Consider the following 25,818-nt stretch of genomic DNA (forward strand, 5'->3'; position numbering starts at 1 on the left):
ATGTTAGGAGGCACGTATGAGATGCATCTGCCTCTTCTTTGTGTAGATATAGAGAATATCCATGTCATTAATGAATGTAACAAAAAGGGAGAGCAGTTTCTCTGTCTTTCATTACTGAGTTTGTTTTGGAGAACTGGCTGAAAGCTGCCATGATGTTGAAAACAGGAGCACATTCTGTACACGTCTTTCTTGGGAGGCTCGTGCTGAGTGTGTGGGTGCAGGTAAAGAGGAGGTGGTTCCGGGACGTTTGAGCACACTGTGTGAGTTGTTCTCGCTGTCGTGGTCCAACTCAGCAAAACAGCAGTTTTTGAGATGACCCTGTAGACCTGCCTGCACTCATATAGTTCCTGACATACAAAGTGAGATGAAACCATCATTTTTCCTTTGCCGTGAAGGGTCACGGGGCAGACAGAGGGATACAGTGGGACAGGTTTGGAGTGCTGGTCTTTGCTTCAGGTAGGAGTAGGGATTAGGTCAGAGAGCAATGTCTAAAACTTTCTGACTCAACTAGCAAGAATCTGTAAGGCTAAAAGAGGGAGGATGAACTCTAGAGGTCATATAGATGAAGCAGTACGTCAGCTGCTCAGCCATGATCAAACCAGGCAGATGCAGCGCAGCTATAAAACTCTGCTCCGGACTCCTTGTTTGTGGGAAAGTGCAATTAAATGTCAGCTTGAAGACACTCCCCACTGTGCGGGAGACGGTCCTGTGTAGACACTGCACTGCTACTTACAGGAAGAGGGTCAGTTAAGCAGGCATACCAATCAGTCAGTCCAGTGAAGCATCTCATTTGTTTGATGGCAAGCAGAAACTCCCAAGCGTTTAAGTACAAACAACTGCAGTTCCTCTAGTGGCCACTTGAGGGTGGCAGCACGGAGTCCATTCTCACCATGTTGGCAGAAAAAACGGGTTCACAGCATAGCAGAGAAAACTGTTGTGGTCTTTGTGACTAGGTCCTTTCTTCTGTGCAACGGGTAATTTTCTTTTTATTCACTTCTCTTAATTGTTATTGATGCATTCTTTAGGTATTTGGCTGCTTTGAATACATGTGTATCAGCTAGGCTAACTAGCTTTTTGTTAGGCTACTACAGCCAAAATAGCTAACTGTATACCTCTCTGTAAGCCCGGCTAGCTCAGTCGGTAGAGCATGAGACTCTTAATCTCAGGGTCGTGGGTTCGAGCCCCACGTTGGGCGTTCACATTTTGAACCACACAAATCACAACTGACATGGTGAGAGTAGTTAACAGCCTGGAAAAGTGAATGTGTCCTCAACACAACAGGAATGTGGCGACAGTAAAACAGGTCTCATTGTGAAAATGAAACGAGCAGCGAAGGTGGCTGAGCTTAAAAAGCAATAGATATAGTACAGCAAAGAAGTGGAGGCGAAAACGAAAGGAACTTTCTAAGTTGAGCTTTTAATGTTTCTCATTTTGAGCAGACAGGATGGGCAGGATTTCAAAAGAGTGTATTAGAGAGCAGGCTGTTGATAAAGAAAGAGAGGAAGGGGTGAGATCATTTGGTCATTTGTAGAGAAGATATAGTACATATTTTGGTCATAAAAGTTGTTGGATGTATTTTATTAATCCGATTCTTATCACTGAATAGAAAGTATATGTCTTTGTGTTGAACCCAGACAAGAAATAATAAAAACATCACTTGGGTTTCCGGCTGATAAAAAAAAAAGTATGAATTATGTGATGTAGACAGGCAGTCTGTCGAGTAACGGGCTCATTACAGCTTCTTGAAACTGAGGGATGGAAAACCCTCACTGGTAATAGTGGTTTTTCCACCAGTGGCAACCCAGCAAGTGACACAATGGTCAGGTTTATACCTTAAACAGACTTTTTGTTTTCTTCTTTTCTTCCTAAAGGAAAAAAAAATTAATTGATTGGGATTAACGGGTTAGTGTGGGTTCAATAAAGAAGTACAAAGCAATTTCCCAGTGCTTCACTATGCTTGTCAGAAAATATTAGGTTTTCTAATATTTATGATCTGCTGACCACTCCTTAATTTTATGGCGCTCCATTTTGCAGTTGAAACCCAAACATAATCCATTATATAATATATAAAAGGTTAAAAGAATCCTCACCAATTAATTTATCAGTAAACCGAGTACTTGTTTCAGCTCGCTAAGCGTGCTAGAAATTCCACAGGGACCTGAAATAAAGAAACTGTATTTAGTTCTTGACACATGGTTGAAAGGGTTTATTGTTTTATTTGGGTTCAAATCTTAAAAACAAAAATTTAAAAAAACAAAACAAAAACAAAGTACAACACTCAGGAACAACAGTGGCGGAGATTTCATCGGGAAATGAACAGCGGCGGGCGAAGGAGGAGCGTGGGTGCTGAGGTCTGATGTGAGTGGTTACTGAATCACGTCTGTCAACAGGAAACAGGGCTGACAAGAATAAAGTGACAAACAGAAGAAGATAAGGGTGTAAACTGTGAAACGGATAAGTCTGGTGACGCCCGGCGTGAATCATTCCACCTGAAGGCAGACAGAAAATATGTCACACAGATTCGTTATCGCCATGAATGCAGAAAAACCTCTTTTCTACACGAATGACTGAATAACCGTAAACATGATAACAGGAAAACGGGGAATGACTTTGACAGGACTAATTATTTTAAGGCTGCTGGTTATCTGTGAGACATTGCTGCTACGATGTGTTTGCATACGGTACTGCATGTATATTTTTACACATAGTGAGGGCAGACAGAAAACTGTCACTCTCCGTGGACAACACAGTATAAAAAGCTATTAGTTTAACATCACAGTGACTGGTTGAACTGCATCCACCACTTGTGTTTTACAGCTTCTTTCTCCTTGTTTGTGTCTGTGTCTCGCTCTCCGTGTCCCCTCCAGCTCTTCTTCTTTAAAAGGTGTACGGCCCGACGTAGATGGAGAGTCTGAGGGCGGAGCTTGTCTGATAGTTGTTCTGGTAGTTGACCAGGGGGTTAATGGACACCATCTCCAGGTCCAACGTGTACTCTCTGGGCCCTGACACGGCACGGGCCAGCACCAGCATGGCACTGATGTTATTGATTTGCTGGGGAAGACAGAAAATAATGGAGTGTTAAAGCAGAGTGGCATTTACACTGGTGCTCTTCTCACTGTCACATGTCAAAGTGTCTTCTTTTAAAACGTCTCATCACCTCTATATGAGGTGAGCTTCTTCTTTCTTTTTTCAAGAATCTGCACATCCACACAGATGTTTTTCATTTATTCCAGCTGATTAAAATTCTCCTCAGGTTGACACTGGGCTGCGCTTACCAAAGTACATGTACCAATAAAAATGGTAATAGAGTCAGTTTTGCCCTAAACAGGAGCTAGAAAACTAGACGAGTGAGGTGAAAGTAGAACACAGGCGGCACATTAAGAAGTCCAAGCGAAAAAATAAAGAAGAAATACGTGTAATGAACCACGTGTGCTTATAAAAGTCAAAACAATGTGAGATGAGGTTACTTATCGTACCTTTGTTTTGTGTGTCTGTGGAGGAGGTTTCAGTGATTTTAGTGGGTGTGTGGGCATTGCACCCAAAACACCCAACATTACATGTCTTATCAAGTTTTACTGGGGGTCAACTATGAAAAGGACAGTTTAAAAGATGGTTTGGAGATGGTGGCACTGACAAAAATACATGAGGAAGAGCTGAAGATGTTGAGGTTTTCAATGGACAGGATTAGAAATGAGCTCATCAGAGGGAAAGCTCAGGTTGAGCAGTTTGGAGACAAAGTTAGAGAGGCGAGGCTCAGATGATGGACATGTGCAGGGGAAAACAAATACTCAATGCCAAACACATAGTAGATTTAAAATAAGTGAGTCTTGCCTTTTAAAATTGTACTAATAGCATATAAAATCTACATGTCAAGGCTCCTGGGTATATAACTCAGTTATTGAGGTCAGCCTCTCCTATCATGTGATCAGGGTCTTAACTGTTTCACGCTCTTAGGTCAGCTGATTCAGTGGTTTGTTTTAAACACTTATTTTTATAGGATAGGTTTTCTTTAACCATTATTTTTGGTCCTGGATGAAAGTGTGTATATGGGAATAAATATAAGACCATATGTTTCCTCTGTGTCTGTATGCTGGAACATGTATACTTATTTTTCAAGTGTGGTTTTATTCAAACTGTGAAGTGCGATGTTATTGTTATTATTATTATTGTTATTACCAGTCTAAAGTTAGTATTTAGAGCTAAAGACATCTGGTGTTGTGATTACAGGATCCCACTCTCCTCACCCTGATGTAAAAGTCTCCGTTTTCGTCACCGGAGCGGATGCGGAAGGTGTTGTAAGCCCTCGCAGAGACGCTGGTAGCCTGGATCTGGAAGATGTCCGAGGGGACGGAGCGCTCGGAGGTGATGCTCATGTAGCGGTGCACGATGGAGAAAGGCAGCTCTCGACAGGCGGGGTTGTTGACGGGGCACACGCAGCGGCTGGATGTACAAATGCACACAGAGAGGAGCAAACAGTTACAGTTAAGAGAACAGTTGTGCGTTAGTAGCAGGAAAACATCATGAGCAGTTAGAAAATGAGCCAGCAGAGGGAGTAGTATGACTGAGCGCAAAGGGCTAAAACCTAAACAAATATTGAACAGTGGCCATTTTTTTCCTTCGTGTTTTTCTAAAAATCATCTTATACTACTAAATCTTCAGGGATATGTTAATAGTGACCCACACCTGTTCCTGAGCCAGCACTTGTTCACAGATGTAATGGTTTTCTTATTGCATTGGAACACATTCAAACGAAAAGGTTGAAAAGCTGGACTCATACGTGGAAAAAGTAATTGGGGTAATCTTAGAGTTTGAGCCAAACTCAGCACAGGGGCTGATTATACTCGGAGCCGATGGCCAGCACATATTTGAGTAATTGAGAAAAGGTGTGTGGAGTTGCGTGTTCGCGTACGCACACAGAAGCTTTCACGAAGTGTCACTCACTTGTCAGACACTTGGATGTAAGGTTCCTGGCAGCTGTTCTTGTCCACACACTGGTATCGTCCGTGGATGTTCACACAGTTCTGCGTCTCCGTGCACTCGTGTTCTCCCGTTTCACATTCGTTTATATCTAAAGCGAGCAAACAGCTTGTGATGTTTCGCTGAACAGCAGACAGGGGCTCGAGAACAAGGATGAATAGGCATTGACTCAGTGCACCATTTGTGACTCTGAGAGCACAGAGGGGAAGGTGTTAGTTTCAGGAGGAAATGGAGGCGGGCGCACTCACCCTGACACATTCTGGTGCCCAGCAGTCGGTATCCCTCTGGGCACACGCACGAGAACTTCCCTGGTTCGTTGACACACTGGTACTGGCACAGGTAACTGGAGTAGCTGCACTCATCGATGTCTAACAATTCACAAGGTTGGGTTTTATTAATTGTCGATCACTAAGTAGCAAAAAAACTGAGAGGGATAAGCGTGCACTATCACTGTCGCTCCTTTTGTCCTTCATTACCTTTACATTCAAAGCCATCGGGCCCGAGCTCATAGCCCTGATCACAGCGACAGAGGAAAGTGCCGTATGTGTTGTAGCATCTCTGCGAGCAGGGGGCACCCATCTCACATTCATTCACATCTGAAAAGAGGAAAAGCAGAGAATCTGAGGTCTGTTGTAGGCTCTGGATCAAAGGATTTTAATAAAGTTAAAAACCCCAAACTCTGTGTTCATGTCAGTGTGTTGAACATCCAGTTTTCCAGTTTTATTTTTAACGTAAGACTGGATCTGGTGGAAAAAGGTGATGTCATGAACTTCTGGAAATCAAAGCACCGATTAAACTTGAACAACGTGATTTATTATGTAGTGACAGTTGTGGAGTTATAAGCTAATGATGTAATCCAAATCCCATCAAATTTAACTCACATGGATTTGATGAAGAAGAAGGAGATCAGCTGAGTTTTTCCGAGGTCAAAGCCTCAATAAACAATTATACTTTTGAAAGTAGCTGTGACAACTGTACTCACATACAGTTTGGGGGCAATTCAGTATTGCCATTTGCTTCTATTTTGCATTTGGAAAGTTTTTTTTAGCCTTTGTTTTACAGAATAGGCAACTTATTGGACTATTAGGCAAAAACTATGCAACTAATGTAATTAACTGTTTTATTGAAGCGCTAATTTTTTTTTTTTTAAAAATAGCTTAAACTACCAAACAAATATAAAGAAGTTTAAATTAACTACAGCATTAACAAGAAGTAATGGGGAGTGATACTGAGAGAGGGAGGCAGCAGTATACATTTGCAAGCAAAACATCCAAAAAAACTGGCATCATTACACATCAACTATTACAGTTCTTGATGTTAACCTAACATACTTTTACTTTAAATTGTTATTATTTCAGAGTTTTTTTTAGTCAATATTAGAAATGCAGGACTTTTACTCACACTGCTGTACTCTTAAAACTCACCAATGCAAGATCGATTGTTTCCTGCCAGCTGGAAACCTGGTTCACACTGACAAGAGAAGGAGCCGGGCACGTTGACACAGCGATGCTGGCAGTACCTGTACCTGCACTCATCGATATCTGCGAGACAAACGAGAGTTATTAAGAACAAGATTTAAATTTCTAAAGATTTTTGGGCATATTGCCACAGAGGGGGGGGGGCTATGATGCTCTTTTCTAGCTTCATATTCTTACTCTGTAGCTTTGAATGATTCACAGTTCAAACAAATTGTTATTTATTTCTGTCTGTTTCAAAGGGCCATGGGCTGTTAACAGAGTGCTTGTAAGCCTCGCCTTATTTCCATATAAGGAGGTCTTTGCTGAGCTGCCATTTGCTCCCACAAGAGGAGAAAAAACAGTTGGAAACTGGGCATTTAGAGCAGTCTGAAGTCTGACTTCTTGGCTCACACTTTTATGTATGCAGACTTCATTATTTGAGACTCAAATCCACCATTGTATATAGGAGAGAAAATAAAGAAACGCATAATAGCCCAGTTACGCTTAATTACACCAATTAAAGGTGAAATTCAAAATATCTCACCAACGCACTCTGTGCCGACTTTCCGGTATCCATCCGGACACTGGCAGGTGAAGGCGCCCACCGAGTTGATGCACTCCTGGCTGGGTTGGCAGTCGTGCTCGTGTCTCTCGCACTCATCGATGTCTGTGTTTGTGGGTGTGGTGATACAAACGTTTAAAACGCTGTTATTGTGAGCGAACACACCATCATGCAGCATGACTGACATATACAGTGTGAGTGTTACATGCCGCTGGCCACTACGTTCCCCTCACTTGCACCCAGCAGCTGAGAACATCATGTTGAGTCATGTTTGCTGTGTCATGCAGGCCACTTTCTCGCTACAAGTCTTAAAACACAGCAGCTGTCCTCGTGTGAAATCTTCCAAATTCCTGCACTGTCTGCCCGCCTCCCGTGGACTCATGCTCACTCACACCCTCACAGATTGCACCCACATGCTGCCTCCAGTCCTAACACCTGTTGCAGCCACCTGTCCCTCACAATCTGTGGCCGCCAACAATGAGTTTACACAACCACACACACACGCACACACAAACATGCTTAACAATCGCTATTCCTGCGGCCACCTGTCCACCTCCAACCCCCAGACCAACAAACCAGACACCCACCCACACAGCTGTTTCCCTGAGGCTCGTAGCCTAGAGGGCATGGGTTTAAGGGCTCAGCGGGTGTAATAGGAGGCTCTGGAGCAGGGATGAGTGACGCAGAGCGGGGAAGGCACAGGTAGCCTCCATAGTGATTGAAGCACTTCATTTCCCCCTTGCAGGCATCAGGAATGGTCTCACACTCGTTTATGTCTGATGGGAGATTGAAATGTAAAACACAAGGCAAGATTATAGAAGCAAGAGGAGAATCAAGGTGTTACTTGATTCAACATAGCCTTACCTTTGCAGTGCTCAGTCTGAGGGTCCCAATGATACCCATCTGTGCATTCCTGCAAAACGCAGCAGACACAGTGCGTGTGTGAGAAAATGATGGAAAGAAAGATGTGAACAGCCCCCCTGTGCCAAGTAGTTGCATAATGTATTCATAATACATAATAAATTTCCCAGTAGTGAGACGTGTAAAAAAATTAAAACGAAAAGAAAAAGGGGAGGATAGAGAAACTTGTTTCCTCTGCTAAGCCAAAAAGACAAGAAGCCTGCTTCTGTTAGAGGATTTGTGACATGTAAACTACTTTCCTAAAGCAAAATGTCACCCTAAAAAACAAAAAGAAGTATTTAAGGCCACTGTTTGGAAAAAGGGTCATTATCATTCAAGGGAAAAATGCTGCTGTAACCTGCATGGAAAGAGAAACCAGAGGCCTGAAGAAACATGGTATTAAAACCAAATTTAACCCCAGCAGTGAACACTGTAAAGTCCTGAGAAGGGAACATTTATGTGGAACTTTGAACAAGAAGATGATGAGGCAATGAGAAAGAGCACAAAGAAAGAACAGAGAGAGGATTGGAGGCCAGCATTTCAACACAAAACCTGTAATGTGAAGTGACAGGTGTGGAAAAGAGATGCTAATAAAAAAGAAAGGAGTAGGAGAGGGAGAGAGATTCATCCATCCTTACCGTGTAGGTGTCACTTTCTGAACGTGGCTGTGAAATCGCACTGCGGAGGAGCACAGTCACACATATGCACACACACAAGATTGGCACACAAATACCCTGCATACTAATGCACTATTTGATGGGAGATTGGGAGATCGGACTGGAGCATGCACACAAGCGCACACACACAACAATCAGGCAGGTAGCGGTGCCCTGAAGACGAGCCTTTGTGATGTGCAGAGCAGTGGTATCTGTGTTCACAGAGAGAGACAGAGGAAAATAAGGAGTGGGGGGGGGGAAGAAAAAAAAACATCAAAAGACAAGATTCGAAACTCAAAAATCACAAAAACGGTTTGATTCTGTCTCAAAATTCTCCTGTGCTGTTAGCTGTTCCCACAGCTGAGATGGATAAATCAACTGGAAGCAAAGGCACCAGAGCCAAGTTTTAAGAAGTCAGTCAGAATGCAAACAGTTCGTTTCTTGGACTCGGTTCACCGTTTGACAACCAAACAGTTCCCCCTTGATCGCAGCGAGAATAAATGGAGTGAATCACTGTGCCAGGTAAGAACATAAACACTGTGACGTCCTCCAACTTTCTGCTGAAAATAACAAAGTCAACATCCCAGAAATACTTTCATATTAGCTGCTCACAGAAAGCTCTCTATGTCTGCACGCTGGCAGCCGGCAGGGTGACAGTCCTGCTGAGCGCTGCCTCCAGAGGTTCGGTTTACAGAGTATCAGCGCTGCATCGGTGGGCCCGCATCAATCCAGGTCAAAACATCAATTTTTTTTTTTACAGAAGCCTCTCCTGCTCAGCTGTTTCAGTCTCACAGATTACATTAGTTTGCACCTACCAAACTTATTTTATGTAGAATCAGAGTCATGCTTGTTTAACGAACGGGGGAATCTGTCTTTGCCAAAATAACCAAACACATTAAATGCTCCACTTAAGTAGAATTTCTGGTTCTTTACTTGCGTAACTTCCAATTTTATGCCACTTTCAGCTAAACTGCATTTCACAGGGAACATTTGTACTCAGTAAATGAATCTTTATTTAACAAAAACATTGCTTATAAAACGTTATGGATTTTTATGGATTATAGGACATGTCGTTATATGTCTAAGTGAGCTTGTTTCGGTTTATATGCAAAGCTGTGCAGAGAAAGCAACTGAACATCTTTTAAAAAGTATGTGCAATCACACTTTTATTATTTAAGAAATATTTAAAGCTCTGTGAAAGCTTTCACGGAACTTTATAAAACACCTTTACTGCTTCTATCAGAATTAAAAGTTTAAGTAGCAGCCAGGAGCTGATAATGAAATGGACTGAATTAGGTGATCATGAACAGCTGTGACCACCTCTATAAAAGCAGATGTTTTGGCAGTTTGCTGGTCTGAAGCGTTTAGGTGTGTTAACCCGGTTTGACAAGCAAATTCAATCTGTGCAATGGTCACAGAAACTTAAAATTTTCAGGCTTCAGTTAAATGTTAAAGTTCATGGCAGTCCAGTAAGAAAAAGACTGAACAAGTATGGCTTGTTTGGAAGGGAAAGAAAAAAAAGTTTGTAGCTTTGTAGCTTAAGTTTGTTGCTTTTGAACAAACCACAAGATTTCTGGAATAATGTCCTTTGGACAGGTCAGCCCAAAGTGGAGATGTTTGGCCAAAGACAGAATATCAGCACAAATGCCTCATATAGTAACTGTCTCTCACTGTGGTGGAGGGGTAATTATTTGGACTTGGGCACCCTGCTGTCACTGAGTGGACCATGAATTCCCCTGTATACCAAGTTATTCCACAGTCAGATGTAAGGCAGTCTGCCCGCTAGAGCTGGGCTGAAACTGGATCATGGGAGAGGACAATGAAATCAAGCAAAGCAGCACATCTTCAACACAATGGCTGAAAAAGAAAATAATCGCTGGGCCATTCATACATGACTGAAATCCTGTGGTGGGCCTTTAATAGTCTTTATGCATTACTGTGAAAAACTGTTTGACAATCAAACAGAGAGCCGTGCATGAATGAAAGAAGAGTTGGACAGATTACCTCCAGAATGATGCGAGAGACTGATAGATGATGACTACTTCAGAGTCGTGCAATTAAACAGGGTTACAGGGTTCAATCAAACCAATGGACCAGTGCAGGGTAAAAAGATCTGCACAACATTTACTACATTTATTTTAAAGCTTCAGTTACTATGGCTATTTTCTGATATAGATTTAAAATCTAAAATATATTTGTCCTGCAGCAACTTCAGTACCTGTCTATGGTGTACCCTGCCTGGATGTATGTAAAACATAAATCTTGGTTACTTTTAGATTAAGTAATTCAACTGGCTTTTTTGTTGTTCAGTAAAAATAGACAATATACAAAACATAAATCAGTCCATTATAAACACTTTTATTTTATCTGCCTGGATTATTGTAGAACAAATTAACCAAAACACTATTAATCAACATGAGAATGTAAAGAACTAAAAGCATGACCATTTAACTACCATATTAGCCTCTTTAAATCAACTTCCAATGCTTTAGACTAAATGTTTATAATATATTATCAAAATATAAGGGTCTCTGTGGCCACTATTTAAGAGCCCTATCTTTGATGTCTTAGTACTGTATGCACAGGGGTCTTTTACCCACACCTCTTGCAAGACTTTTTCCTATAGTAGAATATTTTTTGATATTACTATTTTTACTTTAATACATTGTTCTGTACCATGTAGTGTATTTCTAAGGTAAACATATATTGCATGGTTCATTAGTGATGGATTGGGCCTCTCTGGCAGCAATGACACAACCATCCTTCAGTTAATGTTCCTGAAAGAAGCTATAAGTGTTTAAGCTGAGCCTAAACATAAACAAGTTGCCCGTTCCATCTCCGCCAGACCAAAAAGACACGAAGAAAAAAACAGACAAATTGAAGTAATAAAAAAATCCTAAGCAAGTCTTGTTTGCAAAGTGAGTGAGCGCCAGTTAAAATACAGGGAGGAAGGTCATAATCACTGCCTGTCTACGTGCATACACTCACGCTCTGATATAAACTCCCGAGGCCACATTTGCAGGCATTGCTTATTGTTTTATTTCAGGCTGAGACAAACAGAAGGCCGCAGGGTGACTTGGACACCCCGAAATACTCGAGGAATGACATCACCGTGACCTTTGAGTGGTGAAAAGCAGAAAAATATGCTCTCACACTGTAAGCTCAGACGGTAGCGCATACCACCACGCAATCAGACAGCCGCAGTGCGTGATCTCTCTGAATTGGCCCAACAGTGACTTACAACCAGCAAGAATTTGACCCGAAACCACCCAAAAACAAACTGACCATCAGACTGGGGTCCAGTCACTCACTGGCTACTGAGTGTGGGCAGCAAGGATGCATGGGTGTTTCCCTCCTGCTGCTGGAGATCAAGTGGCGGCAGATCTCTGGAATGCCCGTGGCAAGGATGTGGGCACCAGTTCTCAGCTGGGATGCCCTGCCACTGCAGTGGTTCCCAGAGTATCGGGTTCTGGGAAACCCCCCACAGTTCACATAAGAGGACAGCTGGTGCCAGACCTCCAGCCACTCTTCCCTAACCTCCCATCCCTTTGGAGGATGTGTAGGAGGATGTCAGAGAATGCGGCTCTGATACAGAACTTCATTGTCTGCATTCGACCACCACTGACAGGGAAAATACACGATTTGAATAACTGATGAGTCAATCCATAGAAAATGAATCAGGAAGAATTTTCATGACTCGTTTTCCAGCAAAACAGTGAAAGCAACTACACAAATATGCAGTTTCCCCTGCTTTTTCTGTCAATACGAAAGTAACCCAAATATGCAGCAGAGTTTGATTATTAGTGAGGCAAAATGACACATCTGAAAACGACATCTTGGACTCTGGGAACTTGTGGTGGGCTTCTTTTTTATACAAGTCTACCATTTACTAGCCCACAAAAATAAAAAATACAAATCATCGATACTTAATGAAGTATTTGGAACTTGGCTCAGCTTCAGGACTGCCAGGTGACCCATTTTTAAATTCACACATTCAGAACAGCTTAACAAGCAAAATGTCAGTGACCACATGGAAACCAAAAAAAGACCAACAGCTGGAACACACACACACAGAGTTTAGACTCCAGGATGGTCACTTGTTGTAGTGTATACACAAAGTTTGCGTTGATGTGCTTGGCTGTGCGTGGAGCAGCCTGAGAACACGGTGACCCAGCGCACTCCACCAGCTGTGCTCAGTTACATTTGTGGCAGTGAACCTGCATATCCACAATCAGGGAGTCTCCATCTCACACTCGGCCTGACTTCTGTTCCGGGAAGCTCCACAGGTAAAGACAGAAATAACGCCCTGTCGGAGAAACTCACTCACAAGGTAAAACATGTTCCTCCTGAACTCTAACATGTGATGCTTTTGTGTTAGAGTTCAGAAAACTTTGACATGCTTGCTTTTTCTAATCCCCACCTTAAAGTGGAAACATCTGCTTTTACCTGCAGGAAATTGATTACACAAAAAGTGAAACAGCAGTTGTGCACTGTGAGGTCATCCAGGTTTAGAGAACTCGTCTACATGTTGACACCTGTTTGTGTTTCAGATTTTGAACTTCCCCCACCTAGAGACTAAACTGATCTTGTGACACTGACGTTAAAAGTTGTACAAGAGGGATGAGGCGGAAGGATTTTGCAATATTACAGTACGATAACATGTGCCCTGTGACTCACTGCCTCTCTTCCTGTCTAACCCCATATTACAGTCAGAGCCAAGAAGTAAACTACTCAGACACAGTTAGCCACGTTATCTTGGCTCTCATAAGGAGCCAAGTGCAGCTGGGAAAGCAGAGCAGAGAGCAGGGCAGTGGTGCAAGTGTGACGTGTATGGCCTGTACAAGAAAAAGTGGGTAAGAGGTACATCTCACCTCCCTTACTTCTCCCTAAAATGCTCGCAAAACGTAGTAAGTCATCCAGCAAGTCTCTCTTTAACAAACAGCCATTCTTTGATATGTGTAAGAGGCTAAAGAAGCACAGGAAAACTCACAGAGGAATCTTCTGTCTCTCAGTCTCCGTCTGACCAGTGTGTCCCTCCTGCTGGCTGCGGTCGTCCCAGCCGAGTTGGCGTACAGAAGTGGTCCCTTAAACTCCTGCCTGTATGACCCTGAGAGAGAGAGTGAGTGGGGAGACCGACAGCTGGAGCAGCTGAGCACATGGAAAGGGAGGGAGAGAGAGGGAGCGAGCAAGACAGGCAGAGGCGAGAGAGAGAGAGAAAGGGAGGAGAGGAACAGCCCCCTTACCCCCCCTCTGGCCCCCTGCACTGCCATCCTCCACTCCCCAAACCCCCTCTCCCTGACCCCCCAGGATGCAAATTCCTGGTCTGCGGCCCAAATACCGAAATTCCAAACCCGTCCAAATCGCAGGCACAACTCACAGATTCACACACGCACATGCCCCCACATCTTTTCACCCTCTCACTGGTCCCACAACACACCTGGTTTCATTTAAACCAAACCCCCGCAAAATCCCGAAGCTCTCCCACCCATTCTTCCCTCCCTTTTCCCATTTACCCCCCATCTATCTATACTTACCTCCCCCATCTCTCACTCCCCTTTTTTCTTTTCCATAAAGCCACTAAAGCCCTCGCTCTCGTCCAATCTGACATGCAGGGATATTTATAGCCAGAGAGAGAGGGAAGTTAATGGAATGTGGACAAAAATTAGAGAGTGGAAGAGAGCGACAGTCTGTGTGTGTGTGTGTGTGTGTGTGTGTGTGTGTGTGTGTGTGTGTGTGTGTGTGTGTACGTGTTTGGAAAATTTTTATTTTACAGAATAAATCAGCGGTGCTTTCTGGGACAAAAGACAAAAAAATAAAGAAGTATCATGAGTCTTGACCCACGCACCAACTTTTGCTCTTCTCGTGTTTGTGCGTGACTAATGCGTTACTGCGCTTGGAATCATTTCCAGCAGCATGTTGTCTTGCAAAATTTGTAGTCTGTCATGATGCAAACGGGTTAAGATGTTGCTTAACTCACATTAATCCTCATTAGTTTCAGTCTCATTCAACTCTAATGGACACAAATTCAGACTATCCTCAAATTGGGATCAACAGCAGCGGCAGCGCTAGTCTTAATTTTCCTTAAAAATATCTCATCACTTGCAAAATAGCTCCCTGCATTTTATTTTTAGATGGGAGGCGGTTTCTCCAGCTACCCTCCAGTGTTTGGTTTAAAAACCTTCACTCGGCCTCAGCTTATTTGTCTGCCTTTTGTTTTTGTCGGGTGGCAGAGATGGCAGCTGTCACTACAGGGGATGTTGTTAAAAATCACAGTCCCAGCTGGACTAACTGTGCCCCCACCCCTCATCCAGTTGGTCCCTATTCCCATAAACACACAGAGACACCCCACACACTGACTGGAGTCACAGCCTGTCGTGCATGTGATCCGCTGGTCCTCTTAAAGTGAATTAGTGAATAAAATGCTAATTCAGTTGGAGTCAATATCAAATTCGCTGTTTTCACTTCTTAAGTATGGTTCACCCAACCCCCAATCCCCAACCCCCGGTGAAAGATCCTGGGGGGGTTTAATCACAACATCTCTTCCTTCCAGAATAAACATGAAACATTACATAGGAAATAAAACAGAAGGGCATTTTTAATGTAAAATCTTAATTTTATTTACAAACCAAATTTACAGACAACGTTGGGGGACGCTAGGAGCAAAGCAGGCAGACAAACATACAGCGATGACGGAAGAAGCAGAGAAAGCACATCCGAAGGAGCGAAGTAACGCCATAGCAAACTGAAAGGAGACGTGAACCGCTAGGAGAACTCTTCAGTCGTGATACATTTTGAAGATGCAGCTTTTGACGACGCCCATGTATCTGTCCCACACAACTTGATGTCTGAGGGCAGAAAAGAGAAAGAAAACGAGAGCAAACGGTGAGTAAAAGGAGTGAAAAGAGGTGCTCCAAATTTCATGTCAGACTGTAATTGTGAAATCAGAGTGAAGAGAGTAAATGAGGCAATCTGTGTCCCCCCTGCGTATACTGGTGGGGGAGTGGGGGGTCTATGTTTCTTTTTATGAATATGTCTTTGTTAAGCTTGTAGTGGTTCAGGGCTGTGTAAACCCTTAACTACATTCCTGAGTGTTTGCACGAGAAACAAGGTAACTACAGTTTAAGAAGTCATGAGCAAGATAGGGAGACACCCACTGGCAGAACAAGGGCGTCAATTTTTGGGAGGGTTTTAACATACAGCTTCACGCTTCAGCAGCGTCTAACACCACCATGCATATCCTTATTCGGTTATTTGAAGTTTTCCCCAAAAGCTCTCTATGAAAATCACAGCTCTATTTTTAGCACAGGATACCCCGGGGGAATTGATAACCTGGGTCGGTGCCAGGCTCTGACTGATAAGCTTCGGAGAATAAAAGCACATTAACTCACTTGAATGTGTCGAGTATGTGTGCAGAGTTGGTGTAATGAGTGAGGTAGAGTTTCATGTCCGCAGCTGACCACCGGTCTGAACGGCACGGCTCAATAAACTGTGGGATAAAAGGAGGTGAGAAGGTTACAGCATAAAGCCTCAAAGGCAGACTGATGCTGGGACAGACATTAAAGCATTCAGGCTGGCTGAGCCGTCTTTACTTATATATATATTTATTTATTTATTTTTTAAAGAAAATCTCACCTTCTCTACAAGATCAATAAAGAAATCTCTGACATCTTTTGTGTTGGTCAGCTTTGCAGCTATGTTGATGAGGCCTCTGGAAAGATTCTGCAGAAACAAAATTACATTCGAAACTGTTATTTCCTTTTCACAGTTATTCTCACGGAATATCATAAAGATACTTATCATCTCTCACCTTGAAACTACCCTCCATCTCAATGAAAACTTTCGTCTTTCCTCTCAGGGCTGTGCAGACCAAACTGAGCAGAAATAAGAGAAGAAAGGAAAAGAAAACAGATTAAAAAAATTCAGAAGCTTTTTCAGGAGTCAGCAAAACATGGAAGTGTCTGGAAAGCGTGTTCCTGTTACCTTTTGTGTTGATCGAGCAGATCTTTGTCAGTGATTAAAATCTTCAGCTCTTTCAGTTCTTGCAAAAACTCTTTGTCAAGATCGACATCCATGTCTTCCACCATGTTGTCTACAGGAAAATTCAGACACTGTCAAGTTAGTTTAATGGGAAATTTTTCTAGAAATTATATTTTAAATATTTGTGTTCTTATAACTGCTTGGTTATGAAGTATAATGACTCAGATGCTACCTAATATTATTCCCTCTTTCACTCTCCTAATTGTTAACCTGGGAATTTAAAATTCATCCTCTTACTGATGAAGTAAAGCCTGAAGGACCTCTGGTGGTCAGTAAACCTCACTGACAGAGCCACTGATCTAAACTTTATTTAGTAAACACAATCAACATATAGTTACCGGCTTTGTTAAGGTACACCTTGCTAATAGCAGGTTTGACCAGCTTTTTACCTTCAGAACTGCCTTAATTCTTCATAGGGTCAACAAAGTGCTAAAAACATTCCTCAGGTTTGACATGACAGCATCACACAGTTGCTGTAGATTTGTTACTAGTGAGAAGATGGGTACAGTATCTTCATAAAGGGATGGACATGGTCAGCAATAGTACTCAGGAATGCTGTGGTATTTAAACGATGCTGAGCTGGAGCTAAGGGGCCCAAAAAGTACCAAGAAAATATTCCCACACCATCACACAACCACTACAAGCCAGAACCATTTATGCAAGGCAGGATGGATCTATGCTGGCTTTACCTCATAACATCACAACAGGAGTCGAGACTCTTCAGACCAGGCAACATTTTTCCAACATTCTATTGTTCAATTTTGTTGAGCCTGTGTGAATTTGAGCCTCAATTTCTTAGCTAAAGGGAGAGGTACCCAGTGCGGTCTTCAGCTGCTGTAGCCTATCTCCTTCAAGGTTTGATACTATGTGTGTTTAGAGATACTTTGGTTCTAATCAAGTGGTTATTTGAGTCAAAACTAAGCACTCACCAACAGCCCCAACTGTCCAGTTGCTGATAAGCTGACCGGCACAGAAAGCAAAATCCTGGAAACTGAGGTATTGCAGCTTTCTTTTTCCCGTCTCAAACCGATTGTTGGCAAAGAAAACGATGGCAGCGTAATCCCTGTGATAAAGACAATAAACACACGGCATTTAAAAAAAACACAAAATAAAACCAAGCAATCAGAGCACCCAATCTTTTCATGTGGTGTTTCGTTAGAATTTGTTGCAAAATAACATATTAATTCATCACAACACTACAACATAACAGATTTTAAGTTATACAACTGCTGTAAAACACAAGCCTGAGGCAGAAGGCTTGTGCTCTGTGCCTGTCGCTGATTACCTTGCAAGTTTGTCAGACAGAAGAAAATGCTGACGTATGTTCTCCACCAGGGGTCCCTTCAGCTCTTCGACAACTTTGAAAACACGTTTGAAGTTGTCGAACTGAAATTACACACACAATGCAAGAGATTTACTAATACTGAAAGAATCTGCTCCACAATCAGAAATCCCACCACAACTAATAAAATGTACCCAGAGCTATAAAACCAAATTAATTGTTGAAACCGGCAGACAACAGGAGCTCCGGCATGGTTTGATGTTTGTTTCAACACTCAGCTGTATCCTACCATTCAATAACACACTACCGGAGCTTTAAAATATCAATCTTTACAATGCACAGTGAAGACTTACCTGTCGTCTGCAGCTTTTTAGTGTCACACTTGTCTTGGCACTGATGTCGTCCAAGTCTTTCTTTGTTCCCTTGGAGAGCTTCTTTCCCAGGACCTCACGAACAAATGTATCATCAAAGGCATAGTATCTAAACAAGGAAAGAGACACAAAAAACAAATTGCCATGAGAAGAAACGTAGCATAAAGGAGGAGGTTTGGCAAATAAATACAGGAATAGAGAGTTGTGACTCCTCTGAAATAAATGGGTTAATTAAATTAGAGCGTCATGGCCGCACCTCTCTATGAGCATGATTTGCCGATGAGGAGGGATCTGGAACAGCAGCTGGTTGGCTAGTTTGGCCGGACTGTGCAGCAGGCGCTCACACATCTGGAAAGTCCTGTACTGGTCCATGGTGTCACTCAGCAGGACATCTTTACTTGCCTCACACTCGTCCATCACTCCTCCCTCCATGCGTACCTTCACTGCATCGTTCACTGTTGGATAAATCACACAAGCGCAGTTCAAATGGTTGATGAACCGATGATGCCTGAAGTTAAATGTGATAACATGAATGAACAATCACTGCTGTGCTGTGAATAATCAGCAGCCTGAAACAGCTGCTGCACCATATTTGGGCATTAAACCCTGTATTTCCAATTTCTTTACCATATTTGATTCTTAAAGTTTACTTGTTCCTTAAATTAGTCTTATGATACTTAGAAGCCACACGTGCGTGTGTTTAAACACTGTACCTGACCTGAAATCACCACACCTAACATGTGCTGCTAGGCGCACCCAGTAAACCCCGTTCCAAAGAGAGAACACCTACTCCTATGTTTAATACTGATGAGAGTGGAAACAGTGGATGGATTCATGAGGAGGGTTTGGTGCATATTTTTATTTATAATGGGATGTCTACATGACTGTATGTCACATGTATTTTTTAACACCTGTTCTCCACTTACTTGATGAAATTATTTAGAGATAACACACTTTTTCACCTTCACATGGGGTGGCAGTTACACCAAGAGAGAGTTATACATTGTGTTACTTATCCTAAATTAATTTAACCAGTAATTACCTTTAGTAAATCCTGCCTGGCGGCTTCATCTTCATTAATCTTTGTTCAATATATTCACCATACCTCCTCTGCACATGTCCAGACCATCTCAGCCTCGCCTCTCTAACTTTGTCTTCAAGAATTTGAAGCAATCTAAACTTTTTTGTTCGTTTTCTTTACAGACAGAGCAGCGTGTGTTTGTTTGCTTTGTTCAGATTCATTACTGCAATTACTTTGAAGTTGAAAAATTAAGCCTTTAAGCATCATTTGTGCTTTCTGACTGGGTCCCAATGAGGATATCAAGCCTCATCTCTGAATCTCCTAATTAACACACCCCATATTATGACTAAAAATTAATAACAAAACTAATAAAAACTTTAACTGGAAGGAGTAAACACAGCCTGGAAATAAACTAAATTGAAACACTCAACAGCACTGTCAGAAACAGTGAGCAGATCACAGGAGACAGAAAACGATCTGCCTGACTGAAGTATTTCTGTGTTCTCAGAGAATGATCGACCTCTGTATGCAGAGCTCTGCCTTCAAGCTCAAACTATGGATTAGGTGGAATCATTACAAATGCTCAATAGCTCCTATTGCAATCAAACTATTACAGTCTGATTATGTTTTTATGTTTGTTTTTTATTTCTTATGTGTATTTGCTTTGGTGTAATGCTGCAGCCTAACTGCCAAGTCTGAGCTCAAATATTACACTAAATCGTCTTCACTGTAGTTTTTTTCCCTTGCCTTCTCAGATGCTTCATTTTAACATTTTTAGACGCCTAAGATGTGAAACCATTATGTATTTCACAAAAGTATCTTATTTTCTGTAAAAACAAGAACATTAATTAGTTTTAAATACTGAGGTCCTTCACTGATCCCCTCTCGACTGTTTGGTTTCAACACTTTAATTTATTTTATATAATTAAAGGAAGCCAGTCACTCTGTAATTATACGTTTTCAACAGGCTGTGTAGCAAAATCATGGCCCAGTCATTTACAAATGTGTTAAGAGGTGTGATCAGTATTTCCTCCAGTTAAATGTGGCTCAGACCAAAGAACGCTTATTGATTTTTGGAGGAGGCCAAGTCCCCCTGTTCCTGCACCATTTCTCAATAAAGGTGACCCATTGGGAGAAGTGCAGCCATAAAAATACCTGGAAGAGAAATTAAATGCTGTTTCAAATACAGATGCATTGTTCAGAAAGGGCAATCGTGGCTGTTTTTTAAAGTATCTTGGAAATGCTTTATTCACTTTCTTACTGAGTCTGTGCTTTTATTTTCTGTGACTTGCTTATTTGGCAAAGCCTTAATCTTTAAAACCGGTGAAAAGTAGAGAAAACGGTTAAGTTGTCCTGTAAGATTACCGGGCACCACCTTTAGTGAATTTCAGTATCTGTGTGAAATCAAGAGTCCTCTCAAAGGGACAGACTGTCGTTTTAGAATCTCAGCATCCTTTACATATTAACAACCACACGTTTCTATCAGAGAGAAGGTTAAGTCGCCCCACAGTTAGCACTAATAGACTCAGGCAGTCATTTGTTCCATCTCCTGCTGTATGTTTTAAATAACTTTTAACTTTTAACCATTTCCCTCAGTTCACTGTAGGATTTTGCATTCTATGTCTGTACTGAGTTGGATCACTGTCTGCAAAACAAAGTGTCACATGGTGATGTTGAAGCTTTATTACATGTTATTACTATTTTTGGACTGCTTTATTATTCTGAACCACCCCTTAAAATATGCTGTGATACTTGAGGTGGATGACCTTCAGGCTGGGCACCTCTGCTTTGACTGTGTTAGCCGCCAACTCCAGGTAATCACACACTCTTTATATAAAAACGCATCTATTAATAGGATCGTTGTGACCCAGACTCTCACATGTGTTTAGCGTTACCCCTACCTGTGTATCCGTCCAACCACAGCTGGTAAACCTCCTCATCCATGATGGTGGTGTTACCCACGAACACATCCAGCTCTACAGACATCTGCTTAAAACAAACAAGAAAAACATGTTTATTGTTTAGCTCAGGTATCACCGACATATAGCTGATTAGCTCGGGTGATATTATACCTTGTTCTCAGTGTTCTCTCAGGTAGCTGGCGGCGATAAAATCGTGTCTGCAAAGTGAACTATTTAATTCTATTAGCTGGGCTTAAATTTGCTCTCCATAGCTTACTGATTAGCTAACTTCCTCCATAAAATGTTAGCCTCCGGAGCTAGCCAAGCAGCACAGTTATCGACGGCCAATAAACGGGCAGCACTGCGGCGAATTAAGACCACGTTAATGTGACGATATGACACAATTATTAAGCAGCTTTTGAATTTACAGCAACAACGTCTATGAAATATTACAGCCTGTGAGAGACACGAGTGCGTAATGTCAACAACAGCAGTCACGTAGCAGATACTTCCGGTTCTATGATGTCACAGGAAAAGCTCCCGAATTAAAAATATGTTTCTGTTTTTTGGTTAATTTAAGTTCATTTAAGTTTATTTTAATTTAATTGCAATTTTAATTTCTTTCCCATTTTTCTATTAATCAGTATTTCGGTCGCATCTTTTTTTGTATCGTGTGAAATTCCTTTGATCGTTTATGTCCGCTATGTTCATTACCTTCCTTGCAATAAAGCTATTGTTTTTGATACCTATTATGTCATCGTCTTATCACAAAACTCAGGCACTGAAAACATTCAATGTACACGTGACTGCTTTTTATATTAAATAAATAAATAAATAAATAAATAAATAAATAAATAAATAAATGTGTTTATTATAGTGTATATATATATAGTATATATATATTCATATTAATACAGAAACATACTTCTTTCCAACTCATTCACACCTCTATCAACACACTCAAGGCAAATAATAATAATAATAATAATAATAATAATAATAATAATAATAATAATAATAATAATAATAATAATAATAATAATAATACCCCTGCTCCCCCGGAAGATCATACAGTGGCCACAAATGACTGAAAGAGAATACTTTTGCTGCACATATTGAAGGATATCTCCTTTCTCAGGAGCCCGGCACGCCTTTTTGTTTACAGCCTCTGTGTTGGTCTTCCAGTTCAGCCTGTTGTAGACGTGGACACCCAGGTACTGGTACTCTTCCACCACATAAACACCCCGTCACAGGATAGAAACGGGTCGTATAACAGACGTCCTCTTCCTTGTGAAGTCCATCACCAACTCTGGATTATGGTGATTCTATTTTATTTATTTATTTATGCAGGATTTTGCTATATCTACATATAGCACAGCCCTTCCCGTGTTTTCTTTTTCTTTTTCAATTATCATCAGTTTTCTCGGTGTGTGGGGGGGAGGGGGGGGTCTTGCTCTTTTTCCCATTAACAGTTACTGCAGACGTCTCACATGACTGTGGGCAGCATGTGACACAACTATGAGACGCCCCTGAGGATTACCAATATGAATAACACACCATTCATCTGTAGTTTTTTAGGAGCTGATTATGTGCTTTTAAGGTGTGGCTCTGAGAAGTGAATACGTAATAATAGGTAATGTTAGTGCAGACAAAACGGTAACTTCTGTGATATTAGAGTGCTTAGATACATAGAAAATCATTATCATTGAAAGCTTGACAAATGGCCTTCAGGATCAGCAGTTTTCTTTTATTTCTTCAATGTTTGGCCTCTCTTCTAAGCCAACGCCTACTTTGATTGACCATCCAAGGGGTGGATTAGAGGTGAATTACCCTACAGTAACTCAACAGGTAACATTCATATAAAGAAAGAAAGACTTCAGTGACCAGAAAAGAAAATCCGAAAGATAATGAACGATTATGTGAAGACTCAAATTACAGCACTGCGCCTGGCAGCCACACAGTACCCTATTGTTGATCATTTGTTCCCTAAGTTATTATAAAATGTGTCAGATCACAGATAGGCTTCTTTGTGAGCACCGGGCCCCACAGTGCTGTGCGCTTTGCTTGCTGCCTGCGTTTACACAATCTGCTCTTTTCCTCTGACGATTAATCTAAATAAATCCCCGTAAATCCCTCTCCTCGCCCTCCCTTTCTGTGTTTCTGCATGTGTCCTTCAAAAAAGAAAAATCACAACACGGGAGGGTGAAAACGAATCAGCCAAACACGCCTTTTTTGTCGACTCTCCTGCTGCGCATCAACACTCTCATTTCTAACCTCACATGACACCCTGATTCCATCCCCAGATCCCCCTTGCGCGGTTAACACCCTACATTGTTGTGGCCTCAGTGAAACAATGGAGGTGGGACAGAGGGCGGAAGGATGTGGCTGAATGCCTCAGCATAAACCCATGGAAAAAAAGGGTCTGCAGTCACACTTTCCGCCAATGTTCTTTGAAAAGTAACAAGTACAACCAGGAGTCACTCATGCACTCCACTGTCATAGACATGTATCTGGTTTTTGAGGATGAGATCATTCTAATGAACAGGAAAAACCGAAGGAAGTGGGTTTACACAGGCTTTTCCTATCAATTTCCTTCATACATTTCCAACTTGTTTTGGTTTCATAGCATGAAAAGGATAAGAAAAAAGAAAAGAAAAATACAATAAAATAAAGAAATAAAAAAATGGGTTTGAATCCAAATGGGGGCGCACACGTTCCTCATTGAGGGAGCGCGTGGAGAGAGGATCTTCCATGTCAAATCTCGTTATTTAGAGTGGAATTAGATGAACCACAGAGCTTTAGATTATTAAATGTTGCCATTTACGGCTACAAAACAGGCTCAAATAACGCAATGTGGAATTGCCACACTGCGAACATCAGAGAAAACCACAAACAGTTCTGATTACTAGCTTATCTAAGGAAATTTGCCAAGTTACAAATCCTGATAAAGCAGTAAAGTTTCCTTTAAAACCTCTACAAAATAAAAGCATCTCTGCTGAGCATCGCGGCTTCACTAAAACGCGACCAAAACTAAAAGGCGTCACTCATTACAAATATATAATCTAGTTCAGCGGTGCTCTCAAAGCAACATTTGTGACAGTTCTTTTCTTAAAAACAACAATCTGAAGCTTTTATTTTGAAGGCTGCTTGTACTGGTCTCCGTCAGAGCTCCAGCTTCACACGCAGCTCGCTGCTTAGCGGAGTCACAGCCGTGAAAGTGGCGGAGGCGGACATTGTTGTGGTAACAGTCCATCTCCGGAGGATGAGCACAGATGATGATGTACATATTTTGAGCGGTGAGCTTTGTTTGTTATTTATTTTTTTTATCTAAACAATGAATCCTTTTTAAAGAAAAAGGGGGGTAAAGCTGCTGCGCCGTGCGGACTCCTGCAGCCACCGGAGTTCATTCAGCTGAGGCGAGACAAGCACAGCCCGATGAGACGATGCCAGCGGTGTAGAAATCACAACATCTGCAGGGTGTGCTTGGTCAAGCCTCCGTGGACTCACCGGGCCTTTGTCCAGAAAAGCCCACGGAGCGGCTGTTGCCTTCAAAAAAAACTGCGCGGGGAGGAGAAATAAGGGCTGCTGTGCTCCCGGAGGCCTTTGGAGAAAGCAGCCTGCTGCTGAGAGGATGACAGATTGACATTAATAGGGGCTTGCGGTGCGTTTTTCACACACGACCTCATTAAGGCGTTATCCACGGAGAACAGCACAAAAAGGGACTGAAGTCACAGCCTTGGAGATAAAGACAATCTAAATAAAGACACCACATGTTTCTGCCTTGATTTTACCTCCGGTGATCAAATACATTACATCTGGATTACAGCGGATGCATGTGTTGAGCATTAAATATAGCCACATCTCAGCGCTTTTAATAGATTCTCAGGTACCCAGAGGTGTCGTTTTTTACTGAAAGAAGAAAAAATGGGTAGCGAAGGTGAGATAATAAACAGAGAACTGTCAAAGATGTCTGACGAGGACTTGCTGGCGTGCTCCAAAGAGGAGCTGGTGAGCCGGTTGCGTAAAGAGGAGTCAGAGAAAATATCGGCTCTGATCCAGCGCGGTCGGCTTATCAAAGAGGTAAATAAACAGCTGCAGGGACACCTCCTCGAAATCAGGGAACTGAAAGTCATCAATCAGCGCCTGCAGGAGGAGAACACGGAGCTGCGGGACCTGTGCTGCTTCCTAGACGACGACCGGCTCAAAGTGAAGAAGCTGGCCCGGGAATGGCAGCTGTTCGGGCATCACGCAGCCAAAGTGATGCGGGAGGACCTGGGCGGGTACTTGAAAAAGCTCGCTGACCTGGAGCGCATGCAGGACGGGCTGGTGAAGGAGAATCTGGACCTGAAGGAGCTGTGCCTGGTCCTGGAAGAGGAGTGTGTGAGCAGGAGTGACTCCAGTCCAGGAGGTTCCACCGAGCTGAATCTGCCCTGCATGGTGGCCCGGGACCTGGGAGATGGGAGCTCAAGCACAGGCAGCGTGGGAAGCCCAGACCAGCTTCACCTGGTGTGCTCACCTGATGACTGATGGCAGGTGTGTGTCAGCAGCTGAGGACTGGAGGGAGACAAAGGTGCTCTGTCAGATAGTACAAATTAATCTGGAGGATTAAAAAAAAAAAAAGCATTAGGGCTTTCTGAATGCTGCAAAGATTTGT

At 42.2% G+C, this 25,818-nt stretch overlaps 3 protein-coding genes, 1 long non-coding RNA gene and 1 other non-coding gene across 5 annotated transcripts; 3 read left to right on the forward strand and 2 right to left on the reverse strand.

Moving 5' to 3' along the window:
- Window positions 1-737: 737 nt before the first annotated feature.
- Window positions 738-4,336, forward strand: LOC121814573. Its single transcript, XR_006054444.1, has 3 exons — window positions 738-974; window positions 2,868-3,168; window positions 4,228-4,336. It is a non-coding gene; the product is annotated as an uncharacterized LOC121814573 (long non-coding RNA).
- On the forward strand, window positions 1,123-1,195 carry trnak-cuu. The gene has a single exon. It is a non-coding gene; the product is annotated as a tRNA-Lys (tRNA).
- On the reverse strand, window positions 2,192-13,726 carry efemp2a (EGF containing fibulin extracellular matrix protein 2a). The gene is made up of 11 exons (XM_005913274.3): window positions 13,543-13,726; window positions 8,535-8,764; window positions 7,861-7,909; window positions 7,584-7,772; window positions 6,979-7,101; window positions 6,402-6,518; window positions 5,454-5,573; window positions 5,226-5,345; window positions 4,942-5,068; window positions 4,245-4,440; window positions 2,192-3,051 (listed from the first exon to the last, which is right to left on the reverse strand). The coding sequence occupies exons 2-11, from the start codon at window positions 8,634-8,636 to the stop codon at window positions 2,878-2,880; spliced, it is 1,317 nt and encodes a 438-aa protein (XP_005913336.1). The 5' UTR covers window positions 8,637-8,764; window positions 13,543-13,726; the 3' UTR covers window positions 2,192-2,877.
- A 1,418-nt stretch (window positions 13,727-15,144) lies between these two features.
- Window positions 15,145-21,679, reverse strand: fibpa (fibroblast growth factor (acidic) intracellular binding protein a). Its single transcript, XM_005913275.3, has 11 exons — window positions 21,336-21,679; window positions 21,165-21,249; window positions 18,499-18,697; window positions 18,225-18,351; window positions 17,875-17,975; window positions 17,519-17,652; window positions 16,533-16,641; window positions 16,360-16,423; window positions 16,185-16,271; window positions 15,941-16,038; window positions 15,145-15,397 (listed from the first exon to the last, which is right to left on the reverse strand). The coding sequence occupies exons 2-11, from the start codon at window positions 21,247-21,249 to the stop codon at window positions 15,328-15,330; spliced, it is 1,074 nt and encodes a 357-aa protein (XP_005913337.1). The 5' UTR covers window positions 21,336-21,679; the 3' UTR covers window positions 15,145-15,327.
- A 2,654-nt stretch (window positions 21,680-24,333) lies between these two features.
- ccdc85b (coiled-coil domain containing 85B) lies at window positions 24,334-25,797 on the forward strand. Its single transcript, XM_005913284.3, has one exon. It carries the CDS (start codon window positions 25,089-25,091, stop codon window positions 25,689-25,691), a length of 603 nt encoding a protein of 200 aa, XP_005913346.1. The 5' UTR covers window positions 24,334-25,088; the 3' UTR covers window positions 25,692-25,797.
- Window positions 25,798-25,818: the final 21 nt, after the last annotated feature.

Source organism: Haplochromis burtoni, unplaced genomic scaffold (genome assembly GCF_018398535.1).
Source record: "Haplochromis burtoni strain Fernald_Lab_line unplaced genomic scaffold, NCSU_Asbu1 Contig_4, whole genome shotgun sequence".
Classification (NCBI taxonomy): Eukaryota; Metazoa; Chordata; class Actinopteri; order Cichliformes; family Cichlidae; genus Haplochromis; species Haplochromis burtoni.

Bases quoted from the DNA above. Each gene is read 5' to 3' on its own strand.
- fibpa (XM_005913275.3), bottom strand. From the start codon at position 21,249: ATGTCTGTAGAGCTGGATGTGTTCGTGGGTAACACCACCATCATGGAT. The intron at 17,976-18,224 runs GTAAGTCTTCAC...GTGTAATTTCAG, and splicing joins TAAAAAGCTGCAGACGACAG to TTCGACAACTTCAAACGTGT. The intron at 16,642-17,518 runs GTGAGTGCTTAG...ATTTTCCTGTAG, and splicing joins CTGGACAGTTGGGGCTGTTG to ACAACATGGTGGAAGACATG.
- efemp2a (XM_005913274.3), bottom strand. From the start codon at position 8,636: ATGCAGGGTATTTGTGTGCCAATCTTGTGTGTGTGCATATGTGTGACT. The intron at 6,519-6,978 runs GTGAGATATTTT...TTTGTCTCGCAG, and splicing joins AGTCGGCACAGAGTGCGTTG to ATATCGATGAGTGCAGGTAC. The intron at 3,052-4,244 runs GTGAGGAGAGTG...TGTCTTCCCCAG, and splicing joins ACGGAGACTTTTACATCAGG to CAAATCAATAACATCAGTGC.
- ccdc85b (XM_005913284.3), top strand. From the start codon at position 25,089: ATGGGTAGCGAAGGTGAGATAATAAACAGAGAACTGTCAAAGATGTCT.